General features: G+C 37.5%; 1 protein-coding gene across 1 annotated transcript in view; it reads left to right on the top strand.

The window, feature by feature from the left end:
- Positions 1-22,676, top strand: part of LURAP1L (leucine rich adaptor protein 1 like) — a 47,522-nt gene extending 24,846 nt beyond the window's left edge. Inside the window, exon 2 of the mRNA XM_082621740.1 lies at positions 21,935-22,676. Within this exon, the coding sequence (XP_082477866.1) occupies positions 21,935-22,309 (375 nt within the window). The 3' untranslated portion in view covers positions 22,310-22,676. The remainder of the gene's footprint in view (positions 1-21,934) is intronic.
- The last annotated feature ends 464 nt before the right edge of the window (positions 22,677-23,140 follow it).

Genomic DNA, 23,140 nt, shown 5'->3' with positions numbered 1-23,140 from the left:
TTCTTCTAGGAGTTTTATACTTTCGAGTCTCATGTTTAAGTGTTTAATCAGTTTTGAGTTAATTTTTGTAAATAGTTTAAGGTAAGAATTCAACTTCATTCTTTTGTTTGCATATATCCAGTTTTTCCAACACCATTTGTTGAAGAGACTATCCTTCCTGCATTGTGTAGCCTTGGCACCCTTGTTAAAGATAATGTGACCACATACAGAAGGTTTTATTTCTGGCTGTCTATTCTGTTCCGTTTGCCTTTATGCCTGTCTTTATGCCAGTACCATACTATTTTGATTACTGTAGCTTTGTAACATGTTTTCACTTCAGGAAAAGTGAGGTTTCCAGTTTTTTGTTTTTGTTTTTTTTTCTTTCTGAAGATTGTTTTGGCTGTTTAGGGTCCTTTGAGATTCCATATGAGTCTTAGGATTTTTTTCTATTTCTGAAAACAATGCCACTGGGATTTTTTATAGGGATTGCACTGAATCTCCAGATCACTTAGGGTAGTATGAACATTTTAACACTATTAAACCTTCCAATTCATAAATACAGAATGTCTTCCCATTTATTTGTTTCCTCTTTATTTCAGCAACATTTTTGTAGTTTTCAGGATACAAGTCTTTCACTCTCTTGGTTAAGTTTATTCCAGTGTATTTTATTCTTTTTGATGCTTTTATAATGGAATTATTTTCTTAATTTCCTTTTCAGATTGTTCATTGTTACTGTATAGAAATGCAACTGATTTTTGTATGCTGATTTTATATCCTGCAACTTTGCTGAATTTGTTTGTTCTAACAGTTTTGTGTGTGTGTATGATTTAGGGTTTTCTAGATATAAGATTAATTCATCTATGACCAGAGATATTTTACTTCTTCATTTCTGATTTGAATGCCTTTTATTTATTTCTCTTACCTAACTGTTCTGTCTAGTACTTCCAATACTGTTGAATAGAAGTGGTGAGAGAGGGCATTCTTGCCTTGTCCTTGACCTGAAAGGTAAGGCTTTCAGCTTTTTACCATTGGGTATGATGTTAGATGTGGGCTTTTAATACATATCTTTTACTTTGTTGAGGTAATTTCCTTCTATTCCTAGTTTGTTGAGTGTTCTTATCAGGAAAGGATGCCAAATTTTGTCAAATGCTTTTTCTGCATCAATTGAGATGATCAAGTGTTTTTTGTCCTTCAGTCTGTTAGTGTGCTATATTTGATTGATTTTCCTATGTTGAATCATCTTTGCATTCCAGGAATAAATCCTACTTAGTCATAGCATATAATCCTTTTAATTTATTTTTGAATTCTATCTGCTAGTATTTTGTTGAGGATTTTTGTATCAGTGTTAATCATGGCTATCTGTTTACAGTTTTCTTATTGTATGGCATCTTTGATTTTGGTATCAGGGTAATGCTGCCTCATAAAATGACTTAGGAAGTACTCCCTCCTCTTCAAGTCTTTGGAAGACTTTGAGAAGGATTGTTCTTAATTCATCCTTAAATGTTTGGTAGAATTCTCCAGTGAAGCTGTCTGTTTCTGGTCTTTTCCTTGTAGGGAGGTTTTTGACTGATGATTCAACCTTCCTACCAATTATAGGTATAGGGGAGAAAAAAGTTTTCCTTGACCCTCTTAGGCCTGCAGCTGGGTCTGAAAATTAAACTGACAAAGGCATAGTAACAGGAGAAAAGCAAACAAATTTGTTTATTTAATATAAAGTTTATGTGACATGGGAGCCTGCATAAGGAAATGAAGACATGAAGAAATGATTAAAACTGAGTATTTTTATGTTAGGTTTGCTGAAAAGTAGACTATCATGGAGAAATATCATAGGTCAAAGAGTATGAGCTCAGTATAATAAACTGGAGGAAACTTAGCAAGGCCTGTTGGTTCAGATTCTTTTCAGCGTACCCTTGCCTTTGGAGATAAGGATTCTTCTTTCCTCTGAAGATAGGGAAGGGACCTCTCACCTGAGAGTTTTAGGACCTGTTTCAGGAGAAGACTGGGGAAAGGTGGTCAGAGTGGCCTTCCTGCTTCTGCTGTCTTCTCAAGCTCCTTCAGCTTAAGATATTCAGTATACCAAGGTTCCTTTTTTGGAGGTAGCCTGTCATGGATGTCATCATAGGCCTGTTTAGGTTTTATTTATATATGATTCAGTCTTGGTAGGTTTTATGTTTCTAGAAATGTATCCATTTCAACTAGCTTATCCAATTTGTTGGTGTATAATTGTTCACAGTACTCTCTTATAACCCTTTTTATTTCTTCTGTAGCATCAGTTTTAATGTTTCCTATTTTATTTCTGATTTTTGTTATTTAAGCCTGCTCTCTTTTTTCCTTAGTTAGTTTAGATAAGGGTTTGTTAATCTTTTAAAAAAGCAACTCAGTTTCATTGATTTACTTTTTATCACTTTTCTATTTTCTATTCTGTTTACTTCTGTTCTAATTTTTTTTAATTTCCTTTTTGCTAATTTTGAGTTTAGTTTGTTCTCCTTTTTATAGTTCCTTTAAGTGTAAAGTCAGATTGTTGATTTGTGATTTTTTTTTCTTTTCCCAATGTAGGCATTTACTGCTACAAAGTCCAGGAGTTAACTAAGTTTTATTGAACACCATTGGGTCAGGCTCTATGCTATGTGTATACATTATTCCATGCAGTTCTTCCAACCATACTAATATAGTAATCCAGTAGGTAACATGTGCCATCTTCTGGATGAAAACATTGGTATAGAGAAAATACTAAGTAACATGTCTCATTGACCAAAATCTAAGAGCTAATTAGTGGAATAATTGTATTTTGTCCCTGATCTTTCAAGATTCAAACCCAAGTTCTTTCTAGGATACCAGGACACCACTTTCCTACACTGTTTAAGTTTGGAACTTCATAAAGATGTAGCAAAGAAATGCCCAAATATACTGAATCAAAAAGGAAAAAACAAAATAAAACAAAAAAATCTATTGTTCCTTAGTTTATTTAGAGAAAACGGTTAGGTAAAGTGTTTCTGTAAAGTGATATTACCAATGTATGAGCAAGAATCTGTTAAGATTATTTGAATGTCGACTAACTTTGTAGTTTTCACAGTGAAAAATAAATAGTGTCTGGATGGTAGTTTTTTCTTGACAAGCTTAAACAGAAACTGATACCTCTTAATTTTGACTAAGCATAAAGTTAAGGTATAAAAGCAACTGAAAATATTTAGGGCTTTTACATAATGATACAGATCAAATTCTTAGCCTTGGTACAAAAATATTTTCCCATGAGTTGCAAAAGCTGAGAATGAGATCTCCTAATTATGATAATCATACTGCAATTCCACATAGTACCTTTTATCTGAGAACATCTAACCACTCCACAAGCTATAATGAATTGAGTCTAGCTGCATCTCTCTGAAGTAGCATGAGATATTATTTTGAAAGTGATTAAGCATATTAAAGATGGCTAAAGCTGTCAAGAAAGTTGCTCAGAGTGAAATGAATCAGGAATCACCATATATCTTAGTAATCTATATCCTTGTTCCACAGAATGGAGCATCAGGCTATTTGTTTTTCTTCTTAGAGATTCTCAAATCATCATTCATTTAAAGAAATTATTACTACATTAACTTCTTTAACTGCTATAAGGATACAATTTAAAAAGGAAATCTTGCCTTAAGAACTTTTAAAAATGCACTCATTTAAAACATAAAGTGTGTTTAGCAATTAAGTTGAAAGGCATGTAACAAACTTCTTTTGTATTCATTAAAAAAAAAAAAGGCAGCATAAACATAGACTTCAGAGAAATTTAAGTATGTCCCTAAATAGGAAGTCAAAACTCAAGAGGAAGAACATATTTGTCATGAGAATTTTAAGAACAGTAAGACTGCGTTTATGGGGAGGAAATGGGAGATCAGAATAAGAATTTGGAGTCAAGACCTCTGGGCCTTTCTGTGTCACATGCTTGAAAAGCATTTCACCCGCATCTTTGCTCCTGATTTAAAAATGGAAAGCAGCCTTGCTTCACGTGTACAAATAGACTTTTCTTGAATTCTCAGCCTGCTTCCTCCTAAGACAGAATCTATCACTTTGGATTCAGGAGCATGAAGTAGTAGGTTATTTACAGTTTGGCAAAACTCTAGAAAAAGATGCATAAGATATAGGTGGCCTGGTGTCAGTCTAAGCTCTAGTCCTTAGCTAACTTCCCTACACAGCCAAATTGTTTTCTTTAATATCTTTTGTTGTTGCAATTAGCAAAATTTTGTCCACACTGAAAATAGGCCTGAGATACTAATGAAGCCCCGTGAAGCTCTTTTGAGGGCAGCTTAGAGTCAGTAACCCACAGCATAGCAGTGTGGTGATATCCTGATCAAGAGCTTCTGTTTAAGACAATATGGTGAGCTTTTCTACAGCATGGACTCTCACAGCATTTCTTACCCTTGCTCAGCACTCCAGACTCTCCATAACATGCCTCCAAATTACATGCTCACCTTCACCTCCAAAAACATTCTTGATCCTCGGCACCTCTGGTTGGCTTGCCACTTCCCTGATCAGGAAGTGAACTTTTACATCTCTAGTCTTTGCCTATTTTCTTCATTACAGGCTCAAATGATAATGTCCTTCTTGACACAAGCCACCCATATTCAACTCTCTCTATCCAAATCCACCTTGTTCGTCATTATGCAACTGACATAGGTCTTCTTTTCCCAAAGAAAATTAATCCATACTTATTCTCTGCTACATTACCATATACATATGGACCAGTTTTTTCTCCCTCACCCATTTCTTCATTCAACATACCTTTGTTGATTTGCCATGTATTGAATACTAATAATCCCAGTCAGAAACTAGGATTAATGGATGGGATAGACCCATTGCACTGGAGGAGTCCCTGCTTACCACTTCTTTGTCATTTGTCTTTGCATTTGAATATTATCACTCTATCTGTTTCTGCCATGTCTTGAAAAATTTTCTGCCTTAAAAGATCCCTTAATCATGTGTAAACTCTTTCTACCAATGCAGTCATCTCCCAGAATCAAACTCTGGAATCATTCCAACAGTGTTCTATTGGACACATGGGGGAAATTTCACTTTTCTTTGCAAACTATATACTGATCATATACTATTAATGTGATATTTTGGAGAATGAAGACATTTCAGGGCTGGAAGGAATCTTACAGATAATCTCCAATATTCTTACCTAACAACAGGAAAATGTAGGCATGGGAAGATTAGGTGACTTATTACAAGTCATAGGTTAAGTTACTAATGGAACCAAAACTAGAATCAAAGTTTTAGGTTTCCTTTTTATTCTCAACAAACTACCCCATCAGTGGGTAATTGAGTCACAGGACATCACTGATATAAATAAATAATAAGTCAGCCATCACCTCTGTTTTAAAAGCATTGTATGTTATTTCTTCCAGAAATAGATCAGTGTAGATATAAACATGACAAACTACATGACATTCAAAGAAGAGCAAACTCTTACACATCAGGTGAAATCATCTAATTAGAGCAAAATTCTAGGAGAATACTAAATTGGAAAAATAAATATAGTTTTTGAGGCAATGTCATTTAAAGGGCTAAATAATTTCATTTAAAATAAATCACAGTAATTTTTCAAAATGGTATCATGCAAAGGGACAGTTTAAACACTTTAATTTCTAGAAGACTAAAGATAGAAGCATATAAGTTTAGTTATTGACAATCTTCAGTGCCAGAGACATCATTAAGCTATCTGCAGAAAATGGAAAGGGCTCAGTAAGATTATGAGCACTGTATCATCACAGTACTAGATATATGCTGAATCACAGATAATCAGAGAGAGAAAGCCATTGGAAATAAAGAATACAGGCATGTCCAGTCATTTGCTGTGGCTGCTGTGTAGCAAATGGGTGCCTTTGCAGAGACCCTAAAGACTAGCCTGGGTGTAAAAGATGTATAAAAAATTTACCCCTGAATTTGGGGTCTTATCTTGGGAAGGTAAAATTAAAAGGGTTAAAGTATTATTAGAATAGATTTAGTTGTTTGATTAAAACACAAGCATATGTGCCTGGAAATAATGAATGGTCATAGTTTGGAGTTAAGAATACAACACAATTTTTAAGTCACTCAATAACTCTTTAAGTAACTTTTTTTTTTTTTTTAAATCAAGGACATGCCAAAGTCAACACAAAGAATGGAAACTTTTCAGGTTAGATAAGGAATCTATGCTATCTGGGCAGATTACACAGAAGAATAACCTTTTACTACCTCTTGTTAAGAGCAAACTAAATTCTTCTACACCAATTTTTCATTCCAACAGAGGGGAAAAAAAAACAACAAGTTCTAGCTTTGCATTAATAATAGTAGTAATTTATCCACAAACTCCTTTATAAAATTGTCTCCTAACGTATTGTCTAAATATCTGATAACTAAACTGTTTAATATTTAATGAAATTTGTTGTTATTCATTGTTTTAAACCTATTTGTTTTCTTCTAATAAAGATTTAGATTTTAAAAAATTTATCTCCTAGTTAATCCATCAAAACTGAGCAAATTTTGCCAACATTTTTACACATTTTATTGCTTTTTTTCCAGAATCATTCTTTGTAGATATGATAATTCAAGGCAAATATAGTTTGGATTTGTTGGCATATTTACTCAGTTTCTATTTCAATTCAAGCTCTGTTCTTTACTATCTCCTTTCACATTCTGGAACAAACCGTATTAACTGAGAACAAAAATACTCTCCTCTTTGATAAGCAAAAACATTTAGTTATAGTTCTTTGCCATGTTTATTTCTAGTTTAATCTCAACAACCCATATAAGCCATAATTTTTAATCAAACTTACTATTCGTTCAGAGAAAAACTGGAAAGTAATCACTGTCTGTCATACATAAGCATTTTAGGAGACCAGCAAATCTTACACAACTACATTGTAAGATCTCCACAGCCAAAGACATACCTTTAACACTTTTGTAGATGGAAAAATATGCTCATTAAAATGACCCAAAGATATAGTCACTTTATTACTGTTAAAATTAAAAGCAAAGATATACGTAACAATTGGTGTCCCATGTTTCAATATTCTATTTTCCTTAGAAATTAGATATCCATAGATTTTTAGTTATTAACTTGATTTATATTAAAGTTCTAAAATTAATATCTTGCAAATTATGTTTAAACTGACACAGTACAGAACATAATTACAGTTGAATCAAAAAAGATTAAGAGTTATAACGCAATATAGTTGAATACGAAACTACATGTTTTCTTAATCTCAGTATATGGAAGAAACATTAGCTTATCTCACAGTAAACCAGTATAAGAAATTTAGAAATTTAGTACTAACTGGTCTCTTCATTAGAAAATAAATCCAAATCTTAAAAAACAAAATAAAATTGTATGTTTAGTCTCCATACTGAAAAAAGCAAGGAAAAGGTATTCTGTGATTATAACCTAAAATTACCAAACCAATTCATGTCTAAAGATTAACTTTGATGCTTCTGCGATAACATTGTGAGGATTTTTTTTCCTTAAAATGTCAGTACATTCAATATACTAGAGTTCAATTTTTTTATTTTCTTGAAATTCTGGGGATATTAAAATTTTGCAAGTATTTATTGTGTCTCTAATTAGAAAATTCTCTTTTTTCCTAAGAGACTTTATAATTTATTAGTATACTCTAGAAGTAGGGAAATATTTCATTTTCTTATCAGTGAGCAGTAAAAGGTTTTTCTCAATTAAATAGCCACCAACAGGACTTGAAACTTTAGTTCTACCACCCCAGGCACAGGGCACTAGAAAATTCAAAGCACACATTCTCAGAGTTACTCTACTAATCAATGGAAATAATATTTTGTACATGGATTTGAGCACACCAAAAGCAAGCAAACAGTATAGAACTAACCATATTCCTTGTCATCTCTCACCCAAAAGAGAATAGATTCCCATCATCCTAACAGAGATCCCCAAGTGAACACATCATGAAACCAGACTGCCAATTAGAGCTACCCCAAATGGGGAATAATTTATAGATTATATCACCTTGAGTGCCCTAGGGGTTCAGTACACAAGTCCCTGGAATTGGCTATTTCACACATATTTTTGATACAGGAGAGTTCAGTACCCAGTTGTGGAAGTGGATATTACCTAAACAGTAAGTTAAGCAAAACTATTAGCAAAAATCCAAAACAATAACAACAAAGCAAACAAACCAGAATAAAAAGCACCAAGTCAGAAGAAAACTGAGAGTCAGAGAAGATAAAGTTCAATTGCTATTTGTGATTTCACTCCAGAGGCCACTTCCTGGGCAACTCTGTTTAACTAGTTCCAGCAGGTGAGCACACTACGCATCTTGATGGCAACCTCCAACCCTATCAAAGTGTAATTATTAAGTAGTTGGAAATATGGCTCTCGTACAAACAGCGGGAGCACGTGTTGAAGATTTATTTAGCTCATTTAATGAGAGAAGCATCAAGATGATATAGCTGGTCCAAAAGAGAGGAATAGTTTATATATTTTCTCAGGAAAGACATGAAATAATTTGGTTAGAGATAAAACTGTTTAATGTCGAGCAGGACAATAAAACCATAACTTTGAGATTTATTTGTTTTCACTGGACAGAAATCATTTTCATGTCTTCCACACACAAATCTACAAGTCAACTTACAATTTCATAAATCTGGGCCAAATTAGTAGTAAATTATGGGTCACACAAAGGTATCTCCCCATAGATAGATAAATTATGCTTTGGTAGACCTCTTAGGTTATGCCCCAGCACATCACTGAAGAGACATTTAAACTTGAGATCACTGATCCTTTCCTTGGTTGTGTCCAGTCTACTGATACATTCATCAAAAGCATTCTTCATTTTTATTTTAGTATTTTTGACTTATAGCATTTCCTTTTGATCCTTTCTGCAAATTATCTCTCTGCTCACATTACCCACCTGTCCTTGCATGTTGCCTACTTTCTTCATTAGATCCCTTAGCATATTAATCATAGTTACTTTAAATTCCCAGTCTAAGAATTTCAAAATGTGTGCCATATCTGAGTCTGGTTCTGATGCTTACTCTGTCTCTTCAGACTTTTTTGCTTTTTAGCATGTCTTATAATTCCTGGCTGAAAGCTGTATATGATATAAAAGGAACTGGGATAAATAAGTCTTTGATGTGAGGTTTTATATTTATCTAAGAGTTAGATTGTGTTTACTGTACGCTGTAGCTGTAGGTATCAGAGAATACTATTTCCTCTAGGATCTTTTTTATGTCTATTCTGTTGTCTTTGGGTTTTCCTAGTGACTCCTCAAATAGAGCCTGAGGCCTGTGGTACGTTTAGCTGTAATCCCTTTTCTTATGCAGGAGCCCTATCGATGTGATGTTAGGTGTAGGGAAGGAGAGGCATTCTGTAGTCCATGATTAGGTCTCAGTCTTTCCGCGAGCCTGAGTTGGGCATTTTCCTTCCCCCAGGTTAGTTATTAGACTTTGGTAAAACCCCAGTCAGTGAGGCTCTGGTAAAACAGTTTCCCTGGACAGCAGGCCTTGTGAAGGAGAACGGAGAGCTCTGGGCATATTTGAGAGTGCTCACTTCCCCCCTGTCTGTGCCAGCAGCATCGGGGATAGTGAGAGCCTGGTGGGGTTGCAGGAGGAAAAACTCATGAAAGTGTGGGGCTCCCCCTGAAGTTTTTAACTCTCAAGCTAGTCCACACTGAATCTCCAGCACTCATCAATTAACAACTTTAAGTCTTCCTACTGATAATTGGCTCCAGATGGGCCTTCTGCTTCTGGGCATCTGTTTTCCGTAAGCTATGATCCTCTGTATCCACCTCTTTGTCTCCTGGGGGCAGCAGTTTACCCTGTGACATCAAGTCTCTGAGGGATCTGAGAGAAGTTGCTGATTTTCAGTTTAAGTTTCTTTCTTGTTGGGAAGATAGGAGTGATAACTTCCAAGCTCTTTATATATCAGATTGGAACCACAATAAGAATAATAATCAGCTTCACAGATTTGTTGTGATAATGACATTAAATGTACTAGATAAGTTAATATTTAAGGCATGGCATATAAGCAGCAGTTAATCAATGACAGATATGTTTATTAATATCCCTAAAGCTGTTTTTTTTTTTAATGAGACAAAATCACTAGATAAAAAAAGTCAGTGTATGATCAGTAAATGTTGGAATATGGCAGGTGTTTCTCACTGGCCGCTCTTGAGGGTGTGAGATCACTGCTCCAACTTGCGTCATCTGGAGAGCCTCACCTACATTTTCCCAAATGAAAATATTTAGTCAGTGTTTAGGCATCATATGAAAAAGAAAAGAAAACTAATCTTCATCATAAAGTGAAATATTCCAAATATTACCAAATTATCAACATTCGGTAAAAAATGAATGGTTCTAAAAAAATGCCAGTGCCTCAGTTACATTTCCTATGCAAAAGGACCATTCTACAGAAGGCCCTTTCTAAAGAAAATGGGTTAATATATGAAATACAAAGTCTGGCTCATAGGAGGCACTCAATAAATAAAGGTTTTATCCTTAACGTAATCTCCTTCCTTTCCCCTAGTGAGGCCAAATTAAAGTGAATTCTTCAAATGAAATGAAGAATTTTGAAAAGCAAGAGTGTAATTTAGTGAATTTGTCAATATTGGAAATTCAAAGATATTAGTATAGTTAATCTTAGTGTATTCTAACTTCTTTAACTATCTCTGAATGTTATTATTTACATTTATTGTCTTATACCCTCCATTTTATGACCATCAAATTATAGGGAGTATTATTTATAAGTGATATCTATTGAAAACATCATCTGTGTCACTAAACACCAGAGATATCACTTGTCATTTCTCCTTGAGGGTAATAAGCCATCTTTTCTTAGGGAGAAGAAAGGTGGTCCTATGGGAGATGCCAATGGTGCCTCAATGAAGACCTTGAGTCCCTTGAACATTTCTTGTCTCCATCAATAAACATTTAACTACTTACTCAATTTTTTACCTTTTTCAAACTATAAAACAATGTCTCAATAGTGTAGCATTCCACAGACATGGCGGTGCAGCATCTATCATCCAAAATCATCCACAAGTAGAAAGATATCTAGACCCTTGCTACTCATAGTGTAGCCCATATACCAACAGCATTGGTGTATTAGTTATCCCCGCTGCATAACAAATACTCCAAAACTTAACAAGGTAAACAACAAACGTGTTATCTCACAGCTTCTATGAGTCAGGAGTCTGGGCACAGACCTGAGTGACTCTGGATTAGGGTCTCTTCCAAGTCTGCAATCAGCACGTCAGCTGGGGCTGCTGTCACATCAAGGCCCTATTCAGGGAGCGTCTGCTTCCAAGCTCACTCACATAGCCAGTAGCGCTTGGAAGCCCTAGCACCTTGCTAGCTGTTGTCCTGAGATATCAGTTCCTTACCATGGAGATCTCACAATAGGACAGTTCACAGCCTGGCAGATGGCTCTCCTCAGAGCAAGTGGGAGAGTATACCCAAGACAGAAAGCACAGTCTTTTTGTAATCTTTTCTCAGAAGTGACATCCCATCATCTTTGCCATATTCTATTCCTGAGAAACTAGTCAATAGGTCCAGTCTGCACTCAAGGGCAGGGAACTGCACAAGGATGTAGATCCCAGGAGAGAGGGGGTTTATTGGGAGATATCTTAGAGGCTGCCCACCTATATTGGCATCCACTGGGAACTTGTTAGAAATGCAGGATCACAGAACTAGTGAAGAGAATCTGAATTTTTTTTCTTTTTTTTTTTTTTTTTTTTTTTTTGCAGTACGCGGGCCTCTCACTGTTGTGGCCTCTCCCGCCGCGGAGCACAGGCTCCGGACGCGCAGGCTCAACGGCCATGGCTCACGGGCCCAGCCGCTCCGCGGCATGTGGGATCTTCCCGGACCGGGGCACGAACCCATGTGCCCTGCATCGGCAGGCGGACTCTCAACCACTGTGCCACCGGGGAAGCCCGAGAATCTGAGTTTTAACCGGATTCCAAGGTGATCCACATGTCAGGAAGCACTGCTCTAAGGAGCAAGGGCCACGTGCTTTATTCTGTTGCAGAGGCTGCTTCCTCACTTAATTTACTCACTGGTTAATGTTACTTTCTAACAATTGCAAAGATTAATTTTCCTTGCAACTCAGTTCTCTCATACTCAACAAATAGGAAAAAACGTAGGGCTCCTGAAGGACTACTGGGCTGCAGATAGCAGATTAGAAAGAGTTGAGGGACTGAGGAAGAAAAAGGGAGCAAAAGGACTGTGACAAACAGATCTAACATCAATATCCAGTAATTACTGAAAGAGAAGATTGAGCATTTGTACAAGGAGGGATGTTCAGGACCATGGGGAAAAAGGACGAATGTCCTATTCCCTCAACAGCCCCTAAGTGCATTGCTGAATAATTCTGAATTAGAAATACTGTTTATGGTGGTGGCCTCTTACTACTTGATTCTGCTTGGGTTTACTTCCTTCTGTTTACCAAGATAGAGAAGTTCACAGCGTATTTTAGAAATAAACTATCAAAAATTATAATACAGAAATGCAAATACTTAAGTGAGTTTTAGACATCTTGATTATTCCCTTTCCAAATACATTTTATATCTCAATGACGCTTAAAGAATAATCTACATTCAATATTTGAAACCTTCCTATTAAAAAAACACTAATAACTTTGGTATAAATATTTTATATCTCCCTCAAATTCTTCTTAGGGGAAAAGATAAAATTCTACTGAGCTTTTAATCCTCTATTAAAAAATGGCCTAAGGGGAAAAATGAAAATCTCTAATCTACTTATTATAAACGTAGTAGATTAGGGAAAGCCTCTATTCTATACCTTCAGTGGTAAACTGGAGCCGACTCCTACTTGGGTGTGGGAGATGTTTGTTAAATTTTTAGGAGTTTTACATACTAGTTTTTAACCACAGTCACAACTAAAACTTAAAGTATGTATATAAACCTACAAATTAATAATTTATATGAAAAAACAAAGGTAACAAATACTCAAAATCATCACTTTGTGATTATTTTCTACATTTTACGATTAATTTTTTTTTTAGGTTATTTAAAACATTTGTTGTATCTACAGGGTTTTCACACTAGGTAATGCTGTACTACTGAGCATCTCCTACCAACCCTGTTTAGTGACATCACATTGGTGGCTTGAAACTGGCCATGGTAGGAGTATTTACAGCACAGAAATTGGAAAATGCTATAAATCAGAACTTGACTTAATTTTGTTGATTGTCCTCAAGACAGGGGAATGTTAATACTACAGATTCAGCTTAAAAGTGTGTCATGTCCTTAGCTATTACATTATCAATAGCACAAAAAAAATTGGTAAATACTCTTCACGCAGTCAAAAACTATTATCCAGTTCAGCAAAATTGCTCCCATAACTGACAAACCAGTAAAGTTCAGACGTAACTCGTGCTAAGGCTGAAACAGGCTTCAATTTAATGAAAATAATTTGTACTAGGGTGAAAAACACTTTAACAACAGATCACGTATCAGATTTAAGGATGAAAAATTATTTAGAAAAGAGTAAGTGGATTAGGATCAATTATATTTGTTAAATTATGGTTGAAACTGAAACCACAAGTTGCTGTACATACTAGAATTCAACAAAAATGAACAAAAGCAGTCTCTGAGAATCAATTAGTTACAGTATATGGAATTTATAATAAAAGGTACTGTATATTTTAGTGTTATTTGTGAAGAGTGTGCTACACATCTTTTGTATCAGAACAGTTTCTACTACATGCATGTATGCATGTTTGTGTATGTGTACGTTGTGTGCATAGTTTTGCCAGGGAGCCAATTATTCAACATCTACCAGCACACTACCCTGCCTCCTTCCCTCCCAAGGGAAACATGGCCACTGCAAATCACAGAGGGGTACATTACCATATCCTAGTCTTCCATGTAAAAATATCATTTTAAGTTCTAAATTAAAAAAATGCACATGCAGAGAGAACATTTATTATAAGTTAGTGGAAACACTTCTTGGCTGGTCTGTGTTCTGCTACAAATGTGGGGAGTCCATGTTTTAGTGACATCATTCCAAATGAATTTCAGCTCAGGTGATTTACAGTCTCTTACATTAGCCAAAACTACACTTTGCATATACATATTAAAAGCTCTCAGGAAAACAATTTTCACTGTACTAGGATATGGAAAAGGAATTGACGTCATAGGCATCTAAGTATCAACTGGACCTAAAACCTGACCGAATAAGGCTGAAAAGCTCTCTGTCTTACTTTGGTAATCAGAGGACTCACCAGCAGACACTATACAGATCTCATGAGCAGGCCTGGTGGCAGGAATTTATGTTTAAGATTCAGGGGAGTCACATGTGCCCCTTTCAAATAAACCAGATGCAGCTTTCTAATTTATCAAAACAACATCAATCGGTCAGCTGTGCTGATGATAGTGTTTTTATGTAGTAGTTTAGTCTTTGGGGAAATTACTCTTCTGTGAGGCTTTAAGAAAAAAGTGAACTGTTTTAGTTAATGTTCAATTCCACATAAAAACAACTCAAATGGAGGAAGACAAAGCTGACTGATATAAAAATGGAATCCTTTGTTGCCCAATTCAAAACAAATTCTGTTGTAAATTTTGAACTGGCTAAGAAAGCAGAGGAAAGCTTTGGCAGAATAACACTGACTTGTAAATGCTACAGGCTCTTCTCCTAAAGCATTCTAAACCAAAAAGAGTGGGTGCAAATATTGCAGAGTGTCTTCTCAGACTGTAAAGAGACAGTGATATCCTTATGGGTCCTCTGAGAGAACAGTTAGAGGAGTGCTTTAGAATTACAGCTATTAATAAAACTGCTGGAAATTTTAAGAATGAGTAGGCAGAAAATCTTCTGTATTCATCAAACTGACGATGAGGATTTGGCAAATTTGAAGAGGGAGCAAATTTAGACACGAGGAGGTTATATAAAGGGAACATCCAGATAATCTACTGGGATAAACTACTGGAAAAACAATATTCTAAGCACCCTTACAACAGCTCTTTAAATGAGTACACATAGATGCTTTTTTTTTTTTTTTTTTTTGCGGTACACGGGCCTCTTACCGCTGTGGCCTCTCCCGTTGCAGAGCACAGGCTCCGGTCGCGCAGGCTCAGCGGCCATGGCTCACGGGCCCAGCCGCTCCGCGGCATGTGGGATCCTCCCGGACCAGGGCACGAACCCGCATCCCCTGCATCGGCAGGTGGACCCCCAACCACCGCACCACCAGGGAAGCCCCACATAGATGCTTCTGATTTTTTTTTTTGTATATTTAGAAATAAATATGGCTAGAAAAGAGGCCTCCCATTAACTACAAATTTGAAAAAATGCTGATTGGTTTCTTCTACTTACACACTAGGATTAGAGCATCACATTAAAAGGTAAATCTTATTTATTTTCCTTTCTTCATGTGCATGATTATGAACTTGCTTGCAAAGTAGTCTTTCTTCTAATTCATATAACAGCTTTCTGGACATTTGGGATTTGGGTCACGGATACTGTGGATTTTATAGTAGGGATTTATAACTGGGAGATGGCTTGCTTTCATCTGATTAGTCAATTCCCATAAATAAAAGGATAAAAATGGTGCAGGAGAGCTTTGTGAGAAAGATGAACACACGGCGCTGTGCAAGCCTGCATGATGACAAGGTGGAGTGAGCAATGTCCCTATTTGGCAGATACATCCAGCAACTCATGTGCACATTTCAGTTAATATATAGACCTATTAAAGATGATATGTATGTTTATCTTGGAGCAGACACAAATACGATTTTTAGTGAAACTCAAATGGCAGAAGCTAAAATTACTATTACCACACAATTTCTGATAAGGTGATTAAAATTCACAGAGAGCTCAAACTTTAGCCATGAGTTTTTTACTAGCTAAGTAATTTGCCGGAGATGGAGCAGCAAATTGATTGGTCTGTCTCCTGTAGAGCTTGCATGGTTCTCTAGTCATGGAAACAATTTTGTAATCAAATGGCCAAAGGAATGACAAACAATCAGAGACTATGTTAGAATGAAGAGTAATCCTGAGACAATCTGATCTACAGAATCTTCTTAGCAAATAACATTTTCAATGAAACCTCAATATAAAAAGCAGACAAAAGTGCTAGGTGGATTCCTCAGTTGAATTAAATCTTCATTGTTGGGCAGAAATTAGTCTTTGTTCACAGACTGCTTTCCTACATTCACTGGATCCTGTGGTTCACTGGAGCTCAGAATAAACCCCCAGGATTCTTCTTCATGTATATGGAAGTTGTATATGCCAAGCCACCTTGCCCAAAGGTCAACAGGTAGATGGTGGCAGTGGCAGGCCAGAGCCCTGTCCTGTGTTCCTCACACCATCACCAAAGAAGTCAACTTAGTTGGTAACTCCCTAATTAAATGAAAATGTGACCACCTTCTCTCTTTCTTGGATTCCATTGACCCAATTCATAACCTTTGTATTCTTGCAGTATTAAAATGATAGTCTGGACAAAAACATAGATCTGGAAAAGTTTATTATTAAGAATATTTGCAAGATCTTTTCTGACCTACCTCCTAGAGTAATGAAAATAAAAACAAAAATAAACAAATGGTTCCTAATGAAACTTAAAAGCTTTTGCACAGCAAAGGAAACCATAAACAAGACAAAAAGACAACCCTCAGAATGGGAGAAAATATTTGCAAACAAAGCAGCAAAGGATTAATCTCCAAAATATACAAACAGCTCATGGAGCTCAATATCAAAAAAACAAACAACCCAATTAAAAATTGGGCAGAAGACATACAGATGGCCAAGAGGCACCTGAAAAGATGCTCAACATCACTAATTATTAGAGAAATGCAAATCAAAAATACAATGAGATATCACCTCACACCAGTCAGAATGGCCATCCTCACAAAATCTACAAACAATAAATGCTGGAGAGGGTGTGGAGAAAAGGGAACCCACTTGCACTGTTGGTGGGAATGTAAGTTGATACAGCCACTATGGAGAACAGTGTGGAGGTTCCTTAAAAAACTAAAAATAGAACTACCATATGACCCAGCAATCCCAAAGTACTGGGCATATACCCTGAGAAAACCATAACTCAAAAGGACACATGTACCCCAATGTTCATTGCAGCACTATTTACAACAGCCAGGACATGGAAACAACCTAAATGTCCAATGATAGATGAATGGATAAAGAAGATGTGGTACATATATACAATGGAATATTACTCAGCCATAAAAAGGAATGAGACTGGGTCATTTGTAGAGATGTGGATGGACCTCGAGTTTGTCATACACAGGGAAGTAAGCCAGAAAGAGAAAAACAAGTATCGTATACTAACGCATATATGTGGAATCTAGAAAAATGGTACAGATGAACCTATTTGTAGGGCAGGAATAGAGATGAAGATGTAGAGAACGGACATGTGGACACAGAGGGGTAAGGGGAGGGTGGGACGAATTGGGAGATTAGGTTTGACATAAGTACACTACCATGTGTAAAATAGATAGCAGTGGGAGCCTGCTGTATAGCACAGGGAGCTCAGCTCGGTGCTCTGTGATGACCTAGATAGGTGGGATGGGGTGGGGGGTAGGAGGGAGGTCCAAGAGGACGGGGATATAGGTGTACATATAGCTGATTCATTTCACTGTACAGCAGAGACTAACACAACGTTGTAAAGCGATTTTACTCCAATTAAAAAGAAAAAAAGAATATTTGCTCTTTCAAGACCCCCCATTTCAATTTCTACCCTAGACCCAGTTCACTGCTTGTTCAAAAATGACATGAAATTTCAGGCTTCATTCAGTCTAGAGTTGAGAGACCTGTTAGGCTACAATCCTAAAGCATGAGAGACTTATGAAGTACAAAGATGGATTGCATTGCAATAACTGTAATGGCCAGAGTGGACAAGTGAAGAGGAAAAGAGGAAAGGACACTGACCTCTCTTTGGATCAATGAATGAAAACCTTACAAAACAATTTTTTTTTGGTAATGTCCTATTTGTTTGTTCCCTTTAACTTTTTTCACCAAGCGTTCACAGAACAACTGTGCTGTGCTAGTATCAGTTATTACCTCGGAACAAACAGAGTAATGTTTGGAGTGTGATTCACCCCATGAAGTCCACTTCCTTTCAGAGATACTATCTTGTGATCTGTACATTTAAGCTAGGAATAACCTTGCCCCAGTTATTCAGTGTTTGAATTCTGTCAATGAATGGGAATGGGATTTCAGGCTGGATTTGCTTCAATACTGCAAAGCTCTTTCCTGAAGTTACCTTATTCTTTCCCTTCAAGTATCATATCACAGCAAAACCCAAGGGAGGGGCGTTCCTGACAGATGGTTCAGCCCGAAGCAATCATTCAGCCCTTGGACAAATACTAATTGTATACCTACTATGTGCCAAGCACTCTTGTAAGGTCTTGGGCACAGAGTGGTGAACAGGACAGACCAAGTCCCCTTCACTGGGATGCTTACAAGCTCATGTGGGACACAGAAAATAATAAGTAAACAATAATCAGCAGGATGATTTCCACGAGTCCTAAGTATTATGAGGGAACATAAAAACATAGAAATGTTGTGTACAACTAAGCATGGGGATCGGATACCATGATTGATCAGGAAGCGGCTCTCCAAGGAGGGGTCACTTAACCTCAGACAATGAGGAGGGCCTCCCAACTCCCCATATCCGCAGAGTAAAGCCCTGGGATCTTATATGACCTCAAGTGAGAAAACCACACATATTTCTGCCCAAGGGGCAAGTCTACTGTCTTTTTAATGGATGGCCAGACTTCCTAAGGACTGACATAGCAACAGTGAGGAAAGGCAGGGCAGCTACTGGAGACAGAAGCCACGCTGTGATTTAGTCCTGTGGTGAATTGTTCCTACTTTGAAGGTTCATCAGCAGTAGCATAATCGCACCTTAGTTCCAGGAGAAAGCAGTGTGAAGTGGCCTGGAGCACCAGGTAATGGGCAGGAAGCCGTGGGCTCCCACGGTGGGAAGCTGTTTACTCTCTCCCCAGGAGGACACAGGGTTAGACACAGTTAAGTCTGTAATCATTATCAGCCAGATCAACACATTCTAAGTGACTTGCTTTCGTCATTTTTCCTCTAACAGTGGTTCAATGGCCTGTGAATGTTTGCTTTCAGAAGAAAAGAATTTTTTTTTATTTCAATAAATCATCCATGGTCAAAGGAAGCTTTTGTTACTTCAGCGTCTACTCCCCTCTCATTCATATTGCTCAACAAAACTGAACAATTTTTATGTGATGCAGCCGCTGTGTAGCTCAGACAAAAACTGCTGGAAAAAAACTATCCTAAGTATGTTTTAACCCCCAGTTGACATAGTTGCCGGGAATGTGTATTATTGTTGTCTCAAGAGCTGAACTTTCTCAGATCCTAAAATTATGATTATTTCCAAAAAAAAAAAAGCAATCCATACTTAAGACAGACCTTAAGAGATGTACGAAATGTAAGACACGGCTTCTTTAAGGAACTGAAAGCTTACCTGAAGAACCAGTGGGAAGACACAATAATAGGTAGCAACATAAGTGTACAAAATTAAGGTATACTGTTAGATACAAACTAAAAGGAGGGAGAGGTTAAGCGGGCCAACAGAAGAGGCTAGAATCAGCAAGTGGTGCATGATGGGAGAAGTAGGACTTCAAGAATGAGGAGGATCTGGAGAGCAAGAGAGTCAAGTATTTCAAGTGAGGACAGTAACAGGGACCACGCCCAGAGCTGGGCACGCGCGGGAACATTTTCACAGTACAGGGTGGGGATGTGAATAAATGCAGCTGTGGTTCATTTGCGGAGCTGTCGGGAAATGGTCACACTTATATTGCACCATGCCTACAATGGGCACAGCAAGTTTTATCAGCTACAGATGCCTAACTGAAGAATTTTGTAAGACTTTGGTTCCTATTTATTTTCTAGGTTCCTTAGTGGATGTAAGCAAATTGTGGATGATTTGTAAATATTTGTTGTATTGCTTGTAATTTGAACAGTATCTTGATGACTCATGGAGTATGGGGAGTATTTGAATATGAAGATGGCCAAAAAAATATCTTTCCCCCACACAACATGACTGCAAGGTCACTGAGACAACACCACAAATAGAAAAGCATCTCAAGACTTACTAAGTTCTGCTCATGAATACCTCAGAGAGAAATGATTTTCATTCCTGACCCCCCTATGCATTTTTGGTGCATTTCTCAGAGAAGATAAGGTAGTCACCCAAGCTACTTTATTTAATACCCTAGCAAAACTAAGGGTTTTTAAACTGTACTTCATGCTTTTTAGATTTATACATACATACATATGTGTGTGCATATACATGCACACACACACATTTCAACCTATAATCTTACATCTTTGAAGTCACTGTAGAAATTCCATCTGTCCCAATATCTGTTTATCATATTCACTCAATCCAAAGTTCCCCTTCAGTTATAGATTAACTCCTACCCAGGAAATATTTTTACAATATGAATGCATACATTTGAAGACAATAGGCTTCTTTCTCCCTTATGGCTTGAGTCACTCACGACTGAGTGCCTTTGAGAATTCTAGAAACCCACAAATCTGAATTAGTCCTGGGTCTTAAAGAGAGAATTAGCAAACTCCAGCCTCTTGGGTTAAAGACCCCAACAGAAGAAACTGGAATCCCTTTCAAACCATAATGAGTGTGCCTAGGACCTCTGGTGGCCAAATTTGTCTCTGCCTCCCTGTCCAGGCCCTGGCGTTTTTGTAGGAGCCTTATTTCTTCAGTTCCAATAAGAGCAAGGGCTATCATGAGACTTCTTGCAGCCTCCCTTTCCCCACCTTCCCCAGAACAACCACACCCTTGATGTTAACATATATTCCCATTGAACTGTAGGGCCTACAAAGAACTTCTGCTTTGTGGCTGAGAAGACAGATTTCTCTGAAGTAACTTAAAACCATCAAAAAGACTATACACCTAGAAAGCACTTTGGGGAGTTCTAGAACCTTCCCAGAGTCTCATATCCAATTTTGATTGGGACTGCCCTAGACAAATTTGAAGGAAATAATCACATCTACAGAAAACATCTGTACATTCATTGTGTAGAGTGGATTGGCCTTGTATATCAGCACACTTTTGGATTCAGGGAATATTAAAACACTTTGGTTCTTCTTAAAAATAAAAGCATTATTCAGCATTATATATTTGTCAATACAGTCATAAAAAGTGCAGACCTTTTCTGTACTCTGAACTTTGTTTTTGTAGATTTCAGTTTCTTCATCTATAAAATGGGGATAAAAATAATAATACCTATGGCACAGGGTTACTGTTATAATGTAATGAGTGTTGAGGTTTTGTAATGGTGCTTGCCACATCATCACTCAAAAAATAGGAGCTGCTGCAATGACGATGATGATTCCTTAATTTATACATGCCTCTTCTCCCCACCTCTCAATATCCACACACATATTCTCAATTAACATGGATAAACTATTAACCTGGCCAAAGAGAGAATAAGTTTCTTGACAGAATCTGACATTCAACAGGTTATTTCCAGGCAGCTCGGTTAGGGTCAGGGATGCAGGTAGAGTTTTATCGTGCTTTTGGAGCCTGAGGGGGCTGACAGGAAGTGAGTTCTTTGATCAAGACTTCTACCATTTGTCAGCAGTTTTCAAAAAGATCCTGCACTCAAGTGAATTTGTATTTTATTCTATGAATTTAAAATCATGGACTGAAGAAGACAGAATTTAGATGCCTTTTGGGTCTTTCAAGAACACAGAATAGGGTTTCCCTGGTGGCGCAGTGGTTGAGAGTCCGCCTGCGATGCAGGGGACACGGGTTCGTGCCCCGGTCTGGGAGGATCCCACATGCCACGGAGCAGCTGGGCCCGTGAGCCATGGCCGCTGAGCCTGCACGTCCGGAGCCTGTGCTCCGCAACGGGAGAGGCCACAACAGTGAGAGGCCCGCGTACCGCAAAAAAAAAAGGAACACAGAATAACGGGCAGGTCTCTCCTCTCTCCCTGTCCTCCGCAGGTTAGCCTCAGAGCCACAGACGGCAGGCTCATGCGCCAGTTGCTCCTGATCAATGAGAGCATTGAGTCCATCAAGTGGATGATTGAAGAGAAAGCCACCATCACCAGCCGAGGCAGCAGTCTCAGTGGCAGCCTGTGCAGCTTACTGGAGAGTCAGAGCACCTCCTTATATGGCAGCTACAACAGCCTCCACGATGGCAGCGACGGGTTGGATGGCATCTCCGTGGGGAGCTACCTGGACACTTTGGCAGATGATGTCCCAGGCCATCAGACCCCGTCAGACTTGGACCAGTTCAGTGACAACTCAGTCATAGGGGACTCACACGCACTGCACAAGCGTCCCAAATTGGATTCTGAATACTACTGCTTTGGCTAACGACCCAGTTTTTTGCATGGGATTGGTGTGCAATTAACTTGTATTTATCCTTCTTCTCCGCTGCTATATTTTTGGTGTGATTTTTTTTAATATGACAACCTTTTAAAAAGAAGCTTATTTTGGACGGCTTGATGGTATTTCTGTTGCTCCTAGTATTTCTCACCTGGACTGATTTATCTTTGTCTCTCTTACGTCTCTATTTTTATTTATTACAGTGATTTTTCTCCCTTCTTTCACAGTGGCACAAATAAGGTAGGGGGAAAAGAATAAGCAATAATTATGTTTTTGCTTCTGTTTTCAGGGCAAGGGGTCAGGGATTACAAGATAAACTTTGCTAAATTTTACAATAAACCAAAGTCTGATAGTAGCTAATTTTGTTGCTTGTATTCTTAAATGTTTCAAAGATTCATTTTCCAGAAGACACTGAGGTTTATTACTGTTTGTATGTTAGGTTGAACAAAATGCTTGGGACAAAGCTAGGCATTATTTCTAGGCCACAATGCCCTAGCATGAAGTCAACAATACAGTAGTCACACAATTCTCATGACAATCATTTGGAAGCCCCAACTCTAAGCAATCTGTTCAGTTAAATTTGCTGTTCATAGATCAGCATTTTGTCGTCAGTGATTCTAACTCAAGCTGTAGACTAAGTTGTGTAATTATATATATGATTCTCCCAAATTTCAAAGAATAATTGAGATTAGGTATGGAGGTGATTAGAGGTTAAGGTGTCCTAAATTTAATTGTATTTTGAGATTTTGTTGATGCTTACTGCATGCATTTTACAATTCTAGGATATATAAAGACATAGATGCACACGATGGATGGATG

The sequence above is a fragment of the Mesoplodon mirus genome, assembly GCF_964341445.2.
Source record: "Mesoplodon mirus genome assembly, chromosome: 1".
In the NCBI taxonomy this organism is placed as follows: Eukaryota; Metazoa; Chordata; class Mammalia; order Artiodactyla; family Ziphiidae; genus Mesoplodon; species Mesoplodon mirus.
Note: the sequence above shows the minus strand (reverse complement) of the source record. Positions and strands in the feature narration are given on the sequence as shown.